At 35.8% G+C, this 20,749-nt stretch overlaps 1 protein-coding gene across 3 annotated transcripts in view; it reads left to right on the top strand.

Moving 5' to 3' along the window:
- LOC119771181 (G protein-coupled receptor kinase 2) overlaps window positions 1–20,749 on the top strand; it is a 247,879-nt gene that overhangs the window by 124,109 nt on the left and 103,021 nt on the right. For all 3 annotated transcript variants that reach the window (XM_038266730.1, XM_038266728.1, XM_038266731.1), the window contains exon 4: window positions 18,458–18,553. In XM_038266730.1, the coding sequence (XP_038122658.1) occupies window positions 18,458–18,553 (96 nt within the window). The remainder of the gene's footprint in view (window positions 1–18,457; window positions 18,554–20,749) is intronic.

Genomic DNA, 20,749 nt, shown 5'->3' with positions numbered 1-20,749 from the left:
TCTTGAAGTTGAACTTCAGGATAAAATAATAACACTTTTTGTTATTTTGTAATTACCGTCTGCCCGGGTTCCCGATTACGTGTGAGTTTTTTTATCGAATGGAATGGAATGCGAAACCATACTAAAAGTAATAATTAACAGCTTTTATGAACAACAAAACAAAAGAATATCATTTTTGAATGACCATTCACACTCAGAGTATCGTGAAAATAAAATCGTTTAAAAATATGTCCTTATTGTGCATTCAAATCGTTACCCGGCAAAACCTCACAGAAATCCACAAATTTTCTTTTAAAAGATGCCTAGGTTGGATGGAATTCACAAAACTCTGGAACTAAATTAAATAATCTATTTTCAAAAACTAAATTTTCATTTTATGATAATTGCAATTCTCAAACATGATAATTGCAGTTGCCAAGAACTTAGAGTTTGATACTTCACAACCCTGGTTCCAATAATCAAAATGACATCCGCGTCACTTTACGGAGACACGATAACAAAATTTCCTGGTCTGCGATGGAGCAGCAATTCTTTGGCAAAGTTCGCTCAGCTACGATTTTAATGGGAGAGAGGAGGGTGGCGTCGCGCGATTGTGAAAGGTCGCGATCTTTATGCTCGCGTATACGATCGTTGAGATTGGACGAATTTGCATGCCTGTTTGGTGGTTTAATCGAAAATCGAAAACAAACACGCTGACAATCGCAAAACAAAAATGCTGCGATAATTAATTCTTTCAATAAGCTCGCGAATAGACACACGTACACAATCAAGCTGTGATTGACGTCATTAACACTGAGTAGAATATCGCTGCTGGCTGCTTATTTGTATTTCTTTCAATTGTTTGTATTGCTGTTGTCGGTAGTTGAATGCAAATATAACGGACGCTAACCAAGTGTGAGACAGGACGGCGGTGGCCGGGAACGTGACGATGCTGCTAATAAAGTACTTTGAGTCCGTAGAGCAGCTGAAGATGCGTTCTGCTGCTGTGGGAGGGAATGTTTGAAATTATTACGTCGTTGGAACTGCGATTGGAGGAATGCGGATGGTTGAGATAAGATTAGAAGCGCGGCTTTGTTTTGACTAGCAGCGATTGCATTACAGTGTGCCCGACCCGTTGGAGTAATGATGCATCGCGGTTGATAACCAGAATTAGCTGGGGAAATCGGTACAAAGCGTGCCTCGATGATCAAAACATTTGTACCGTATTGAAGTCTACCGAATCTCATGCATTTCTTGAATCTGTAGGGTCTTCCGGATGTCGTTGGATTCTATTGAGTTCCTTGAAGCTCTTTAGTCATTGGTATCAATTGTAACGCTTGAGTTTCTTAAAAAAAAACTCCAATCCTTTCAGTTTGTAAGCCGACCCCATTCAAGCTAGATCAAACAACTCATACCCCACCAGGTAATAACATCTCAATTAACACTTTGCCAGCTTTTAGCTCCAGGCGGCGGCAATTTTCCTCGAAACACCTCTCGAGAGCCTTCACAGACTTGCGTGGTACCGACCTATTAACCAATTTTAGGCTCTCTCGCTGCACAATTGCTTTTTACCTCGAATAATGATGCACATCCAAAACACTTTTCCTTTCGCCACGTGCGTCATGCGTCTGCAAAGCTCATTCAAGTGTTGCGCGCTGGTTCGTGAAGGTTGCGTGCCAAATGCTCACACCTGATTTGTAATTGTTAGAGTTGATTGGTGTGAATTATCGTTAAAAATTATCCGTTGCATGAAATGAAAAATGATCTTTTGGAGTAACTTCAAATTTTGAGAAAAAAGTAAATATCGTAACCAAACGTCTTCATTAAAATCCTAAATCAGAATCAACGTTCTAAACAGCACTAATTGACCACGTCGTTGGACGGAAAAACTTTTCCCTAAAACATGGAATTTCATCCAATTTGAGAGGGGGTGAGAGAGGGTGCACTCTGATTGATGTCAATTTATTGATTTAGAGGTTTCTGTGGTTTTACGGTACCGGCGTCGTCGTCGTCCCCGAGTTGGACATGTTTTCAGCACAGTTTGCAAAAGTGAAATGGTAATGGAGCGTAATTGATTTTCTGTGGCTTTAGGAGGTGGATACAGGGTGGCACGGGGTCATTCGGCCAAATTTGCTTGGTAAGTTGTAAACAACAAATAACCGCGATGGTGGAAATAAACCCGATTGTGCTGGTATGGTTTGACTCTTGATTGGATTGTTGAAAGTCATCAATACTGGTTTTGTGATGAAAAAGTTGGGCAAGGACTGGTAAAATGTAATTTCGACTGTTGTTGTTAATTTTTGATTCTCGATTCTTGATTCTTGATTCTTGATTCTTGAATCTCTTGAATCTATTGAATCTCTTGAATCTCTTGAATCTCTTGAATCTATTGAATCTCTTGAATCTCTTGAATAATTCTTAAATCACTTGATTCCAGAGCGCCCTCTAATCTTGATGCTAATCATTGTTTCATTTGTCTGAATTTTACGTGTTAGTATTTAGTAGTTTTTCTTTTTGAGTGTCATTCTAATCGAGCAAGGATATGTGTTTGGGTTCAAATAATGCTTTTAAAGGCTTCACTTTTTTGCACAAGTGACTCTTGTGTTTTGTGAGTTTCGAATATCTCTTGATTTTATTTTATTTTCGGGAAAATTCTAGAGATTAACACCTAAACTATTTAGCTCCAGAAAAAGGGGAAATTGGTATGGAAATTCCCTCATTTCTCGAGTTACAGAGTTTACGTGTTGATAAGATCTAAGCTTTTAAATTTACCTTTCAAAACGTTACTTTATCCACCTTTGGGTGATTGGTGGCCTCCTCACATTCATAAAGTCAATACATTCAGTAAAAATAGCAACACTTCCCCTTAACATGTTTAACAAATCAACTTTATTACTCATTTCTAGGGTTAGTGAAATTTCACGATTTCGCGGACAGCGTGAAGTCCGCGAAATTAGGCATTTTCCGCGAAATCCCGTGAAACTTAATGTTTGTGTGAAACTGTAACGATTTTTCTCAAAATAATTTAAAAAACTCATATAGGAATAAAACTAATTTTATGACTATTTTTTTTTGTAGATTTAATCGACCCTTTTTGCCTTCCTCACCTTACTGAGGAAAGGCTATAAAATCACTCGAAAACTGAACTTCTCAATTAGACCTCCTAGACCCACCTTCATGTATACCTATCGACTCAGAATCGAATTCTGAGCAAATTTATGTGTGTGTGTAGGGATGTAGGTCTGTGCACCAAAAAATATGCACTCGATTATCTCAGCACTGGCTTAACCGATTTGGACCGTTTTGGTCTCATTGGATTCGTCTTGAGGTCCCATAAGTCCCTATTGAAAATTATGAAGTTTAGTAAAGTACTTCAAAAGTTATGCTATATATATAAAAAAAAAACGATTTTGACTAAAGTCCGGAAGATTGTAAAAAGGGTGGTTTTTGTAAGAAACCCCAGCATGTTATACATTTTTAGAAAGGTATTTAAAAGACCTTTCCAACGCGTCCAAAACATTGAAGATCTGACAACTCTATCAAAAGTTATAAGCACTTAAGAGTTATTTATACAGTATGTAAAAAAAGTATTTACACCCCTTGGGCACTATGCACATTTTGTGATGAAACATGTAAACAATTTAATGTTGACATAAACCTAGTACTACGTTTTGTTCAGAAACTCATGCCGAACATTTTGCTGCAAAAGCTCATGAAAATATGTTTTCTATAAAAGTCATATAACAAATACTATTACAAAAATAAAAAGGTGCAAAAAGTTTGTACACCTTTCGAAAAATTAACATAAATAAAGTTATTTGTTGACAAATCACCATAAATCCAGTCTCCCAACTCCAAATAGGCATCCTTGACTGATTAAAAAAATAATTTGGATTGATTATAAAGTTTACTAATTACTTAGTATAAAAGTTTATATAACTCTGGAAATTCTATATAAAACTTATCTAAACTTAATTTTGCAAACTTTCAATTTAACTAAATGTCAATATATTACCATAGAATTGCTAAATAAACATTCTGGAGTGGGTATAACACCGTTTTGGGGGTCTTTGTATCGCTAGAATAGATTTTTCGTTGGAATTTCGTACCAACCCGGAATTACGTCGTCGGAAAATCCGCCGGCATTCGAACCGGTCCACAATTAACAAGTCAACCTATGTGGCATCGGAATGTCAATATATTACCATAGAATTGCTAAATAAACATTTTGGAGTGGGTATAACACCATTTTGGGGGTGTTTGTATCGCTAGAATAGATTTTTCGTTGGAATTTCGTACCAACCCGGAATTACGTCGTCGAAAAATCCGCCGGCATCCGAACCGGTCCACAATTCACAAGTTAACCTATGTGGCATCGGAAAGGGCATAAAATTTCCGATCTTTTGATACCCAGACATCAAGGTTTTCTATAAAACCCACGTTTTTAAATACCTAGGCAAAAACGTTGTTATGGTTTCGTTTGAGCAATCTGCCAAAAATGTATGGAATTTCGTAATTTTTGTTCTCGTGGATCAAACTTACTTTTGCCCAGGTATTTAAAAACGTGGGTTTTATAGAAAACCTAGATGTATGGGTATCAAAAGATCGGAAATTTTATGCCCTTTCCGATGCCACATAGGTTAACTTGTGAATTGTGGACCGGTTCGGATGCCGGCGGATTTTTCGACGACGTAATTCCGGGTTGGTACGAAATTCCAACGAAAAATCTATTCTAGCGATACAAACACCCCCAAAATGGTGTTATACCCACTCCAAAATGTTTATTTAGCAATTCTATGGTAATATATTGACATTTAGTTAAATTGAAAGTTTGCAAAATTAAGTTTAGATAAGTTTTATATAGAATTTCCAGAGTTATATAAACTTTTATACTAAGTAATTAGTAAACTTTATAATCAATCCAAATTATTTTTTTAATCAGTCAAGGATGCCTATTTGGAGTTGGGAGACAGGATTTATGGTGATTTGTCAACAAATAACTTTATTTATGTTAATTTTTCGAAAGGTGTACAAACTTTTTTTGCACCATTTTTATTTTTGTAATAGTATTTGTTATATAACTTTTATAGAAAACATCTTTTCATGAGCTTTTGCAGCAAAATGTTCGGCATGAGTTTCTGAACAAAACGTAGTACTAGGTTTATGTCAACATTAAATTGTTTACATGTTTCATCACAAAATGTGCATAGTGCCCAAGGGGTGTAAATACTTTTTTTACATACTGTACACTTTTTGGAAGCCGGATCTCAGATATCACGATGAATACGTTGTCCGGATCTATCATGCAACAGTGTCTTGCGAACCTTCGTGGTGAACGGACACTAGAGCTGCGGTATTTTTTACTACCTAAGCTCAGAGTTATTTCAAAACAAAATTCACAGTCTTTTTAAAGACTACCTGAGTTATTTTCCAAAATTCTAAACAGTCTTTTCAAGACTAACCCCACCTGAAATTTTGTTGTATTTTTCAAACGAAGCCATCTTTCTAAGAGAACTTTGCTTGCAAAATGCGTCAAAACAAAGGTAAACGCAAATCTTCTGAAGATTTGGTCGTTACGTCGGTGAAGCGTTTGAACGCTAAACCGGCTAACGGAAACAGAAAAGGGTAATTCTCTACCAACTCACACGAAATCGGGAAAAGTTGCCCCGACCCCTCTTCGATTTGCGTGAAACTTTGTCCTAAGGGGTAACTTTTGTCCCTGATCACGAATCCGAGGTCCGTTTTTTGATATCTCCTGACGGAGGGGCGGTACGACCCTTCCATTTTGAACATGCGAAAAAGAGGTGTTTTCAATAATTTGCAGCCTGAAACGGTGATGAGATAGAAATTTGGTGTCAAAGGGACTTTATGTAAAATTAGACGCCCGATTTGATGGCGTACTCAGAATTCCGAAAAACGTATTTTCATCGAAAAACACTAAAAGTTTTAAAATTCTCCCATTTTCCGTTACTCGACTGTAAAATTTTGGAACATGTCATTTTATGGGAAATTTAATGTACTTTTCGAATCTACATTGTCCCAGAAGGGTCATTTTTCATTTAGAACAAAATTTTTCATTTTAAAATTTCGTGTTTTTCTAACTTTGCAGGGTTATTTTTAGAGTGTAACAATGTTCTACAAAGTTGTAGAGCAGACAATTACAAAAATTTTGATATATAGACATATGGGGTTGCTTATAAACATCACAAGTTATCGCGATTTTACGAAAAAAAGTTTTGAAAAAGTTACTTTTTGCGTTTCTCTTTGTTTCGTCGTCCGTGTCTGTCGCGGGTGACCATGAACGGCCGTGATCGATGACGACCAACTTTTTCAAAACTTTTTTTCGTAAAATCGCGATAACTCGTGATGTTTATAAGCAAACCCCTTATGTTTATATATCAAAATTTTTGTAATTGTCTGCTCTACAATTTTGTAGAACATTGTTACACTCTAAAAAATAACCCTGCAAAGTTAGAAAAAACACGAAATTTTAAAATGAAAAATTTTGTTCTAAATGAAAAATGACCCTTCTGGGACAATGTAGATTCGAAAAGTACATTAAATTTCCCATAAAATGACATGTTCCAAAAATTTTACAGTCGAGTAACGGAAAATGGGAGAATTTTTAAAACTTTTTAGTGTTTTTTCGATTAAAATACGTTTTTCGGAATTCTGAGTACGCCATCAAATCGGGCGTCTAATTTTACATAAAAGTCCCTTTGACACCAAATTTCTATCTCATCACCGTTTCAGGCTGCAAATTATTGAAAAACACCTCTTTTCGCATGTTTAAAAATGGAAGGGGTCGTACCGCCCCTCCGTCACGAGATATCAAAAAACGGACCTCGGATTCGTGATCAGGGACAAAAGTTACCCCTTAGGACAAAGTTTCACGCAAATCGAAGAGGGGTCGGGGCAACTGCTGTGTGAGTTGGCGGAGAATTACCCAAAAAGAAAACAGCCTCTTCTGAGGTCTGATTCTGATTCTGAATGTGAGGTCAATCCTCCAATTCCATTGACAAACAGTTTCGGTGTTTTATCCGAAACTGATGACAAGGAACCTTCTCCTCGTACTGAGCCTTCTGCCGTCGAGAAACGAGTAAAGGCTCCGCCAATTGTAGTGACTTCCGTCTCCGATTTGGCCAGCTTTCGAACGCAACTGAAGAATTGCAAGGAAACTTGCAATTTGAAAGTTTCGTTCCAGCTTGGTCGAAGAGGAGAATGTCGCTTGTTGACGGAATCTTTACAAGATCACCAAACTTTTGTTGGTTATTTGAAAAACCACAAACACAATTTCTACACGTATGAGACCAAGAATGCTCGGCCATTCAAGGCGGTCTTGAAAGGTCTCTCCAACGACTTGTCGGTGGATGAGATCAAAAACGAACTTAAGGTGTTGCTTGGCTTTGCCCCATCCCAAGTAATACCAATGAAGAAAAATCAAACGGGAATATTTCTCGCTTTGGTTTGACTTCACAATTTTATCTGATTCATTTCAACAGAAATGAAATCAACAATTTGAAACTTTTGGACAAAGTACAGTTTTTGTTCCATGTACGGGTAAAGTGGGAGCATTTTAAGAAACATGGCGGTAATGGCCAGAATCTGACCCAGTGCCGGCGTTGCCAGGCATTCGGTCACGGTACTGATCATTGCGCCATGGTTCCAAAATGCATGGTTTGCGGGGATTCTTCTCACGACAAGGACAATTGTCCCGTGAAAGAAGTCACCCAATTTAAATGTGCAAATTGTGGTGGAAATCACAAATCAAATTTCTGGGATTGCCCCATCAGAAAAAGGTTTTGGATTCTCGTGCTAAGCATCAGCCGAAATCCAAACCGAAATTTTCTCAAAGTCAGGTTGTACCTGCATCTTTAAATCAAACGTTCGTGCTGTCTCACTCGAACAATTCTAGAAATACCCCTACCGTGGAAAAGTTAGGTAACAACAATGGCATTTCTTATGCTAACGTCGTTTCGGGTTCATCCACGAATTTTAAATCCTCTACCAATCTTTCTGAAATTGGGCAGGTACCTCAAATCTCATTTGAAAATTTTTCTGCTGGCAACGCTTTGGGATCTTCTGATCTCGGCGATGTTACGTTTGAAAAAATGACTTTTTTGCAAAACTCACTGTTTGGTTTGATTCAAACAATGAGTAATGCTACATCCATGATGGAAGCAATCCAGATTGGATTAAAATTTGCGAATGATGTTGTTCTTACCCTGAAGTTTAATCATGGATCTAAGTAATTCCATCAATATTATGAATTTTAATGCTCGCTCTTTAAAAGCGAAAGAAAATGAATTTTTCAACTTTTACGAGTTCATAACGTGCATGTTGCTGTTATAACCGAAACATTTTTAAAAACTGGCACTTATTTGAAAAGTGATCCAGATTATAAAGTTATAACTAATAACCGAATGAATCGAAATGGCGGTGGAGTTGCAATAGTTATCCACCGTAGTATGACTTATAGCACGTTACGTGACTTTAAGTTAAAAGTTATTGAAAGTTTGGGCATTGAACTTGAAACTTCTTTTGGGAAAATTATGATTGCAGCTGCATATTTGCCATTCCAATGCACTGGGGAAAATAAAAATTATTTCAAAGGGGATTTGAATAAACTTACTCGGCATAGATCTCGATTTTTGATCATCGGTGATTTTAATGCCAAACACCAATCTTGGAATAATTCAAAAGTAAATTCCAATGGTAAAATTCTGTTCAGAGATTGCACTTCTGGTCTTTATTCGGTTTTATACCCGAATGGGCCAACTTGCTTTTCTTCTGTTAGAAATCCATCAACAATTGATTTGGTGTTGACAAATCAAAGTCAGTATTGTGGTCCTTTAGTGACTCATGCTGATTTTGATTCTGATCATCTTCCAGTAACTTTTTCACTTTCTCATGAAGCAGTTACCAGACCCAATAGTTCTGTGTTTAATTACCACAAAGCTAATTGGGACAGGTATCAGCATCATATTGAGAATAATTTAAATCATGATTTTGTTTTAGAAACCAAAGCTGATATTGATTCAGCCTTGGAATCTTTAACTAATGCAATTTTGGATGCTAGGAATATTGCTATTCCTAAAGTCCAAGTCAAATTTGATTCTCCCATTATTGATGACGATCTTCAGCTTCTGATTCGTCTGAAAATGTTCGCCGAAGACAGTATCAACGTTCTCGTGATCCTGCACTGAAGCGAATTCAAAAGATTTGCAAAAGGTTATTGACCACAGATTCACTCTCCTGCGAAATGAAAAGTTCGCAAGAGATGTCGAACAAATTAAACCTTATTCCAAACCTTTTGGAAACTTTCAAAGGTTCTTAAGAAACCTCAAAACCCATCCCTTCTTTAAAAGATGGTGATAATATTCTATTAACTAATGGGAAAAAGCTCAAAAACTTGCTCAGCAGTTTGAGAGTGCTCATAATTTCAACTTGAATGTTTTGAGTCCTATTGAAAATCAAATTTCAATAGAATTTCAGAATATTGTTGAACAAGAATTTTCATCAGATGATGTTTTTAATACGGATCTGAATGAAATAAAATCTATTATCAAAAAATTTAAAAATATGAAAGCCCCTGGTGAGGATGGCATTTTTTACATTTTAATTAAAAAATTACCAGAAGCAACTTTAAGTTGCTTGGTCAAAATTTTCAACAAATGTTTTGATTTGGCATATTTTCCCAGTAGTTGGAAAAATGCCAAAGTAATTCCGATTTTGAAACCGGATAAAAATCCTGCTGAAGCCTCAAGCTATCGGCCCATTAGTTTGCTTTCATCTATTAGTAAATTATTCGAAAGAATAATTCTTAATAGAATGATGACGCACATTAATGAAAATTCAATTTTCGCTGATGAGCAGTTTGGATTTCGCCTTGGGCATTCAACTACTCATCAGTTGTTGAGAGTTTCAAATTTAATTCGAAGCAACAAATCTGAGGGCTATTCTACTGGCGCTGCTCTTCTAGACATAGAAAAGGCATTTGACAGTGTTTGGCATAAAGGTTTGATTGCGAAATTAAAAGGTTTAATTTTCCGATTTATATCGTGAAAATTATTCAAAATTATTTGACGGATCGTACTCTGCAGGTATGTTATCAGAATAGCAAATCTGATCAACTACCTGTACGTGCCGGCGTCCCTCAAGGAAGCATTTTGGGTCCAATTTTATACAACATTTTTACTTCTGACTTGCCTGATTTGCCCCCAGGATGTCAGAAATCACTTTTTGCTGATGACACAAGCATCTCCGCCAAAGGCAGAAGCCTTCGTGTCATCACAAGAAGATTACAAAAAAGCTTGGATATTTTCAATTCTTATTTGAAAGAATGGAAAATTACTCCAAATGCTGCAAAACTCAACTTATTATTTTCCCTCACAAACCAAGGGCTGATTTTCTTAAACCAAAAAGTCATCACATTATAAAGATGAATGAGGTAAATTTAAAGTGGGAGGATCAAGTGAAATATCTTGGACTTGGTTTTGACAAAAACCTTACTTACAAGGATCACATTGAAAGTATCCAGATTAAATGTAACAAATATATTAAATGTTTGTATCCACTTATAAACAGGAATTCTAGACTTTGTCTCAAGAATAAACTGTTAATTTATAAACAAATTTTCAGACCTGCCATGCTTTATGCTGTGCCGATCTGGACAAGCTGTTGCTTAACCAGGAAGAAAAAACTTCAGAGGATTCAGAACAAAATTCTGAAAATGATTCTGAAACTTCCTCCCTGGTTCAGCACCAGTGAACTTCATCAATTAGCCGAAGTTGACACTTTGGATGTTATGTCCAATAAGATAATTGATGCATTTCGACAAAAATCATTGCAGTCTTCAGCTGCATTGATCCGCTTTTATATAGTTTATAAGTTAGTTTTAAGGTATCCCTTTTCCTTTTGTACATGTAGGACCTCCTACATTTGAAATCACTGAATAGCGAAAGCTACAATATTTCATGAATAAATGAAAGTTGCTAGTATTTAAAATTGAGGTGAAAAGTCATCGTTTGTGATTGGACACTCAATAATATTTTAACTGAATGAATGTACATGGAAAAGAAATTTAAATAAATATAAATTAAAAAAAAAAAAAATCTATCATGCAACCCGTCGTTGAACAGGTAATCAAAAGACCTTTCCAACGCGTTCAAAACATTGAAGATCTGACTACCCTATCAAAAGTTATATGCACTTAAGAGTTATTTATACACTTTTTGGAGGCTAATTCTCAGATATTTAGATGAAAACGTATTCCAAATATATCATGCGACCTATCTTTGGATAGGTAGGGGAAAGTGGGGCAAGTGTAACAAGCTAAGGAAATGCTCGTTATAACCCATTAAAAACGTTAAAAAATCTGTCGGATTTATTGGAATCATCTTATTCCAGGTCTTGACTGAGACTTTGATAGAACAAGTTTTTAAAAAAATCAGTTTTTTAATGTAAAAAATTGATTTTAATTTTTTTTTATTTTTCGTGCGTTTTACTCAACTAGTGGGGCAAGACGAACAACCCGTTGAGGCAAGAGGAACAATGCATGAAAAAACATGCTAGTTTACTAACAGTTGAACTATTATCACTTAGATACATCAGATTAGGATGTATTTGAAACGTTTCTTTCATTTTTAGATTTAAAAATAATATTTTACTAAAAATTTGACCGTTTTTACGAAAAAAATAAATTACTTAGATAAAAAAAAGTAAATTTTCATGATATTAGTATATTGTGTATGGACAATTTTTTAAACAATTGATTATCAGTTTTTAAGAACTTTTATGTATTTTTTTCACCATAAAATATGTTGCTGCAGCAATTCGTATTTTTTTTCCTTTAAAAATCCATATGGTACACTTGCCCCACCTAAACAAGATTATTTAAATACTCTCTACAAAAATAACCAAAACATAAATCATACTTTATAATATGTGCAAGTTGGTAGGGAAACTACTGGTCTAGGAAAAATAGCATTTTGATAAAATGAGCCTTAAAACGAACCCTAAGCCTTATTTTGTACTTTCCAAATATTATAAGGAAACAAAGGTTTTGAAAAAAACTTCATTCACTATTATGCCCCGTGGCGTTTACGTCGTTTTGGTGGTTATGTGGTAGTAGAATCTGTTAATTGCATTTCTAGCAACAATTCCTCATACTGGAAATAATCAAAATTGTAAAAATTACGGCCTTACTAGCTATTGTTCCTCTTGCCCCATATGGTCGTCTTGCCCCACCTTCCCCTAATTTAAAGACCTTCCCACGAGCGTGTCTATTTTGGAGAGCATTACCCTTTGAATGAGAGGAAGGCACCAACCACCTAAGAGTGGATTAAGTAACGTTTTAATTACTAATATAGGGTTAGTGATTTTCTAGGATTTCGTAGACGGCGTGAAATTCATGAAATTTATCAGTTTTCTCAAATCATTTTTTTAATATTTAACAAAATAATAAATGTTTCATCAAAAAAAAACTATTTGAGTAAATTTTATTTGTTTTCACTTGAAAAACTTGATGTGTACCACTTAAAGAGTTGTTCAGATTGTTTTTTAGGAATTAACGAAATTTAGGAATATTTTCATTCGCTGCAATCAAATTTTAACGGCTATTTTATATGAAAGGTAAAGTTCCAAAAGGAATTAAAAAAATGAATATTTTTCTGAATCCTGTTCAATTTTAACGATATTTGATTATTTGGGTGGATGATTCCTGTGATAGATAAAAAAATCTATTTTTTTATGTTTTCTGTTCTAATTAATTACCTAATTGATTTTAAATTTAGCTTGTTGAAAAGTGAGATTAACATTTAAAAAATGAATAAGCTCAATGTCGCAGAAATTTCAAATTATTTTACTCAATTTTGTTGAACATGATTGCCTCAAAATGAAATTAAAAAAAATCAAAATGTTAAAACAGAAGCAAATCAGCGAAAACTGTGTATCTTTATTAGGCGAATCTCGCAATAATTACGAGATTCGACAAATAAATTGAGAATGCCAAGGCAATGCTGTAGAGCGAATAATCTGATTTAATTTTTTCATTAGTCGAATATTAAATGAGCAGTTGAATAAATTAGAATACACATGCCATGCATTTTGTTTCAAAATATAGATAGAGATCCTTAAAACATTATGACATTTTTTTCTGTGTCAGTGAAATTTTTTATCAGTTTTTACTTAAGAACAATTTATAATATAGTATAAAAAGTTGTTTCTGTGATTAAAACATAAGATTTTCATAGTTATTTCAACATTTTTCTGGTTCCGCGAAATTTGCGTGAAATTTGGTGTTATGAAATTAAGGTCCCCGTGAAATTTGCAATTTTCGAGCGTGAAAAATCACTAAGCCTACTCATTTCTTTTGATAGGGTTCGCAGACCTTCAATATTTCGCCTTTAGAAAGTATGTGAGTACATAAATTTGTGAAAATCATGAAAAATTTTCCACATTTTCCAACAACATGTATGACGTGTCACAAGTGTGTACGATCATTTTGATGATAAATTGGTCTATGTCACAAGTGTGTATTGCGATATCCGGGAAACGGAAGCGAGTTTCCAAAATCGGGTTAAAGCATCTTGTATTGTTTGTTAAGTATAGCAAAACGTCATCATTGACTCAATTTCGACTAAAATGGTCTATGTCACAAGATAGCACACAGCTGACGATTTTTGGCTTTTCGGCAAGGTCTGATAAAAAAAACTATCCAACGATAGTTCGCATGGAAGATTCAAACAATATTTCTATCACAATATCTGAAATCAGGCCTCCAAAAAGTGTATAAATAACACTTAAGTGCTAATAACTTTTGACAGTTTTGTCAGATCTTCGATGTTTTAGACTCATTTGAATGGTTTTTCGGTTATCTAACTAACGATGGGTCGCATGATGGATCCGGACATCATTTTTATTGAAATATCTGAGATCCGGTCTTCAAAAAGTGTATAATTAACAATTCAGTGCTAATAACTTTTGACAGAGTTGTCAGACCCTCGATGTTCTAAGTTCATTTGGAAGACCTTTCAATTATCTGACTAACGATAGGTCGCATGATCGACCCGGACATAATCTTCATTGAAATATATGAGATCCAGCCTCCAAAGATGTATAAATAAATGTCATTCGGTTATCGGTTATGAGCATCAAAAAACTGTATAAATAACTTATTTTTATCAAAATATCTGAGATCCGGCTTAAAAAAAGTGTATTAAAAACACTAAAGTACTTGTAACTTTTAATAGGGTTGTCAGATCTTCACTCTTTTGGGCTCAATGGAAAGATCATTTGATTACCTATCCAACGATGGGTTGCATGATATATACGGACAACTTTTTCATCATAATATTTGAGATCCGGCCTCAAAAAAGTGTATAAATAGCATTAAGTGCACATTGTTTTTGATAGGGTTGTCAGATCTTCAATCTTTTGAACGTGTTGGAAAGGTCTTTCAAATACCTCTTTTCTTTTTAAATCTTCCGACGTTTAGCTCGATAGGTAGGAATATGAACAGGAATAGGTCGATAGGTATACGTGAAGGTGGGTCTACGAGGTCGAATAAAGAAGTTCATTTTTCGAGTGATTTTATAGCCTTTCCTCGTTGAGATGAGGAAGGCATAAATGAGCATGAGCATGAGAGATCACCCATGGTTGCCCCTCCGTTGCTGAACAGAACCGTAATATCCTTTCAGCACTACTGATTATAGGCTTCGACGATCTAGTGGTGTTTCCCTTATCAACAGCATGTATGAATGCGCTGAAAAGATAAAACACCATGATTGCCAAAACAAGATCAGTTGCGAATAGGTAGCAGTCATTGGCCACCAACGGCGCCCGCCATGTCAGTTTGTAGATCTCGATTTTTAGGGACGGGAATGTTAGTTAGCGCAGGTTGCTACTAGGGCAGCTGATTTACTCTGTGCTTACACCCCACAAGCGCCAGGAACCTGAAAATTGGTTAGTAGGATAGGGTGTTTGGTCAGGATTCATCATAGAAGATGATGATGCGACCCAAAATCATAGTGTTTGTTGAAAGGTATTATATTTTATTCTCAAGGCAAACAATCGGTTGCTGCGGATGAGACATTTCCCGTTTAACTGTTGTTAAATTTTAAATGAAATGGTTTAATCTTAGACAGCCGGCTGTGGAAAGATAAAACCAAATAATATTTATTTATAAAATGAGGTGTTAAACACAATGCTGCAATGATAGCGTAGTCTGATTTTTAATTATATAATCATTTAGTTCATGAATTTGCAACGGAATAGACGCGACGAACTCAATCATCAAGTGCCTTCCGATCTTCTTTCTGTTAGCTAGATAAGGTATTGATTTTCGTTGCCTCTCGAGCTACGATGCTATGGAGAGGGCTTAACACACAAACAACCGACGTCGAGCCCTCCGAGCTACGGAGCTATGGGAAGGTCTTTTCAACACAAAAAGACTCGCGCACCACACGACGTTCTTAATGAATCAAAATAATTTTGCTGCGCGATAAACCTAACGAACTTAGATCGTTTTTATCGAAAACTATATCACAATTCACGACAAAAATGCGAAACAAAAGGCACACACAAAAAAATCACTTTTCACTCCGAATATTTTTTATTACGACCACGCGCTCCCTTTGCCAATTATGCTCTGATGACGCTGCATTTTCGGAGGGTAATTTTCTCGCAGCGCACAATTCACGACAAAATGCGAAACAAAAGGCACACACAAAACAAATCACTTTTCACTCCGAATATTTTTACGACCACGCGCTCCTTTGCCAATTATATACTGATGACGCTGCATTTTCGGAGGGTAATCTTCTCCTCGCAGCGCACAATTCACGACAAAATGCGAAACAAAAGGCACACACAAAAAAAAATCACTTTTCACTCGGAATATTTTTTACGACCACGCGCTCCCTTTGCCAATTATGCACTGATAACGCTGCATTTTCGGAGGGTAATCTTCTCCTCGCAGCGCACAATTCACGACAAAAATGCGAAACAAAAGGCACACACAAAAAAAAATCACTTTTCACTCCGAATATTTTTTTTACGACCACGCGCTCCCTTTCCGAATTATGCACTGATGACGCTGCATTTTCGGAGGGTAATCTTCTCCTCGCAGCGCACAATTCACGACAAAAATGCGAAACAAAAGGCACACACAAAACAAATCACTTTTCACTCCGAATATTTTTTACGACCACGCGCTCCCTTTGCCAATTATGCACTGATGACGCTGCATTTTCGGAGGGTAATCTTCTCCTCGCAGCGCACAATTCACGACAAAAATGCGAAACAAAAGGCACACACAAAAAAATCACTTTTCACTCCGAATATTTTTACGACCACGCGCTCCTTTGCCAATTATATACTGATGACGCTGCATTTTCGGAGGGTAATCTTCTCCTCGCAGCGCACAATTCACGACAAAAATGCGAAACAAAAGGCACACACAAAAAAATCACTTTTCACTCGGAATATTTTTACGACCACGCGCTCCTTTGCCAATTATGCACTGATAACGCTGCATTTTCGGAGGGTAATCTTCTCCTCGCAGCGCACAATTCACGACAAAAATGCGAAACAAAAGGCACACACAAAAAAAAAATCACTTTTCACTCCGAATATTTTTTTTACGACCACGCGCTCCCTTTCCGAATTATGCACTGATGACGCTGCATTTTCGGAGGGTAATCTTCTCCTCGCAGCGCACAATTCACGACAAAAATGCGAAACAAAAGGCACACACAAAAAAAAATCACTTTTCACTCCGAATATTTTTTTACGACCACGCGCTCCCTTTGCCAATTATGCACTGATAACGCTGCATTTTCGGAGGGTAATCTTCTCCTCGCAGCGCACAATTCACGACAAAAATGCGAAACAAAAGGCACACACAAAAAAAAAATCACTTTTCACTCCGAATATTTTTTTTACGACCACGCGCTCCCTTTCCGAATTATGCACTGATGACGCTGCATTTTCGGAGGGTAATCTTCTCCTCGCAGCGCACAATTCACGACAAAAATGCGAAACAAAAGGCACACACAAAAAAAAAATCACTTTTCACTCCGAATATTTTTACGACCACGCGCTCCCTTTGCCAATTATGTACTGATGACGCTGCATTTTCGGAGGGTAATCTTCTCCTCGCAGCGCACAATTCACGACAAAAATGCGAAACAAAAGGCACACACAAAACAAATCACTTTTCACTCCGAATATTTTTTACGACCACGCGCTCCCTTTGCCAATTATGCACTCTGAGATGAGGAAGGCATAAATCTAGAGAAACTTAAATTCCATGATTTATGCTTAGTTGTTTGAATCATTTGATTCGATGAATAGTCTTTAATAGTTTGAACTATGAATCCCGTGCGCACTATGTGTCCTTTTCAAAAACAAATTCAATGAAAATTAATTAACACATTCCGCCGCACTTATCCCAATTATGGGACAATAAAACCCCAGCAAAATTTGCACGTTCCATGTAAAAATAAATGCGCCTCATTTGGCGTTTACCTTCCGTTTTTACGCAAACAGCCGATCGGGGGCTCGTGACTCGTGACGAGGGCGTTGATTGCCATTGTCGAGCCGCTTCATTGGGCTCTCTTTTCTCCTCGTTTCCCCCGGCATTTTCCGGTCCGTTTTTGCTTCTTTCAAATGTTAACGGACGGACCTTTTTGGGGCTTTTTTTGACAATACGCTGCTTTTTGTTCTTTGTTAATGTGTTCAATTTGGAACAGCGTTCTTTATGGAAGCCCCCTTCGAGTCTCATTATTTTCGTTTTTTTTTTCTTCCTTTGAAAAAATAACAAAAACCAAACCTGAAATCGCATGACTGAATTTTCAATTGAATTCGGTTCTGTAATTATGTGACACTTTGTGCTTCCCACTGCCACGCACAGCAACAACAATTTGCGAACCACAATTTCCCGTGCCAAGCCCGGGCAAAAATTACATTTAGGAAAATTTACATCCCCCCAGGGCGGGTTGTTCTAGAGAAGGGGAGAGCGTTCGGCGAAGGACGGCGGAGGTGGCTGCTTTTCCCCAAAAAGATCCGAATCGTTTACTTATCGCTGGAGCAAGTGGATTCAGCCTTCGGCCACGTGCGCACGTGGGCGTAGGGCGGGCGGGCGCGCCTCCTTTTGGAAATAAAACTTTTATTTCGGTGCTATGGGAATGTTTTTGGTTTTTTTTTCGGTGCTGTTGTTATCATTTCGTTGGAGAATAAAAAAAAAAAGTGCTGATTTCATGCGATTGGCGGTTGCCTTCTGTTTTTTTTTTCTTTTTAAAGCAAGTGGAAATTTTTGGCTGATTCTAGAATTCTTGATTGCTAGGAATTGCCCAGAAATGTTTTTGATTTTAGAACAGGCGAAATCCTGGAATCCTGTTATACAATCCAGCAAATTTAGGCTTAAAATGCTCCATGGATTAATCTAAACTCTTCGTATTCTTTCTCTTTTCTCCAGGAGGTTCCGATAGCAATAAGGGTAAAAGCAAAAAATGGCGCAAAATCCTCCAGTTCCCACACATATCGCAATGTATAGATCTCAAAAGCAAAATAGGTAAGTACATCTTGATTTCATTTTTTTTTTTTCAAGACGAAAGTTGACTGCTTCTTTAATTATCTTTTTAGTAAAATAACTAAAGACCATTAAATGCTGCAATTATTTCAAATTGAACTCATGTTTCATAGCCTCCAGCGGGTTGTGTGTAACGTTATCACCTTCACTGGTGTTATGTTTCCTCCAATATGCGCTCCCAAGCACAATTATTTTGCTGACATATAAATTTCCGCGCACATTTTCTCCATTTCCTTATGAATGTTTCCCCCTGGCATCGTTCAACCGAATATCCGCGAATGAGCTCCTGTGAAGTAATCATTTTTCGTTGCTCATAATCTCGCACCGAGCAGCGCCGCTTTTCGAGGGATCTAAAGCCCAACGCATCTGCCGGCGCAAGCTTTAAATTACAGTCATGCCTCGGTTTTGCACGCCTCGGTTTTGCACTGCCCCGGTTTTGCACCGTTCAGCTGCCTCGGTTAAGCACGGCCCAGTGCTTAACTGAAGCACAGAGCTTATGGGATTTTGGCTATATGGGAGACATTGGCTATAATTCTATGAATATTCATGCAAACATCAAAAATTATAGTGTTTTGGAATCGGGATGTTGATAATTTCATGAAAATTTTTACAAAAATACGTATTTTTCCTGTATTTTGAAAATGCATATTTTTTCTCTAAAGAAACCAAAAATATATTGATATTGCAATATGGGTATCAAATGATCAGGTTTTTTTCATACATTTTGGATGTTACAATAACATTTTTAGAAAATACTCAAAACTTTCACAAAACTACGTATTTTCGAAAAAAATACTCAAAATTTCAATTTTTACAATATGGGTATCAAACGATCGAGATTTTTTCATACATTTCGAATGTTATAGCAACATTTTTAGAAAATACTGAAAATTATCACAAAACTACGTATTTTCGAAAAAATACTCAAAATTTTAATTTTTACAATATGGGTATCAAACGATCGGGATTTTTTCATACATTTCGAATGTATTAACAACATTTTTAGAAAATACTCAAAATTTTCACAAAACTACGTATTTTTGAAAAAAGGTACTCAAAATTTCCGTTTTTACAATGTGGGTATCAAACGATCTTGATTTTTTCATTTAATTCGAATTTAATATCAGCATTTTTTTTAAATACTCATAATTTTCACAAAACTACGTATTTTCAAAAAAATACTAAAAATTTAAATATTTACAATATGGTTATCAAACGATCGGGATTTTTTCATGCATTTCGAATGTAATAACAACATTTTTAGAAAATACTCAAAATTTTCACAAAACTACGTATTTTCAAAAAAAATACAAAAAATTTCAATATTTACAATATCGGTATCAAACGATCGGGATTTTTTCATACATTTCGAATGTAATAACAACATTTTTAGAAAATACTCAAAATTTTCACAAAACTACGTATTTTCAAAAAAAAATACTCGAAATTTCAATATTTGCAATATGGGTATCAAATGTTCGGGATTTTTTTATACATTTCAAAAGTTTTAACACAAATTTGTGAAAATATCCAAATTTTCACAAAACTACGTCAGTTTTTTACAATATGAGTATAGCATGGTTGAGATTTTTTCATTAATTGTTTCTTTGTATCGTCAACGGAAATTTTAAGTATTTTTTCGAAAATACGTAGTTTTGTAAATTTTTTTAGTATTTTCTAAAAATGTTGTTATTACATTCGAAATGTATGAAAAAATCCAGATTGTTTGATACCCACATTGTAAAACCGGAAATTTTGAGTACTTTTTTTCAAAAATTCGTAGTTTTGTGAAAATTTTGAGTATTTTCTAAAAATGTTGTTATTACATTCGAAACGTATGAAAAAATCCCGATCGTTTGATACCCATTATTGCAAACATCGAAATTTTGAGTATTTTTTCGAAAATACGTAGTTTTGTGAAAATTTTGAGTATTTTCTAAAATTTTTGTTATTACATTCGAAATGTATGAAAAAATCCCGATCGTTTGATACCCATATTGTAAAAATTGAAGTTTGAGTATTTTTTTTGAAAATACGTAGTTTTGTGAAAATTTTGAGTATTTTCTAAAAATGTTGTTATTACATTTGAAATGTATGAAAAAATTCCGATCGTTTGATACCCATATTGTAAAAATGGAAATTTTGAGTATTTTTTCGAAAATCCGTAGTTTTGTGAAA

Source organism: Culex quinquefasciatus, chromosome 1 (assembly GCF_015732765.1).
Source record: "Culex quinquefasciatus strain JHB chromosome 1, VPISU_Cqui_1.0_pri_paternal, whole genome shotgun sequence".
Lineage (NCBI taxonomy): Eukaryota > Metazoa > Arthropoda > Insecta > Diptera > Culicidae > Culex > Culex quinquefasciatus.
This window is presented reverse-complemented; position numbering and strand designations above follow the sequence as displayed.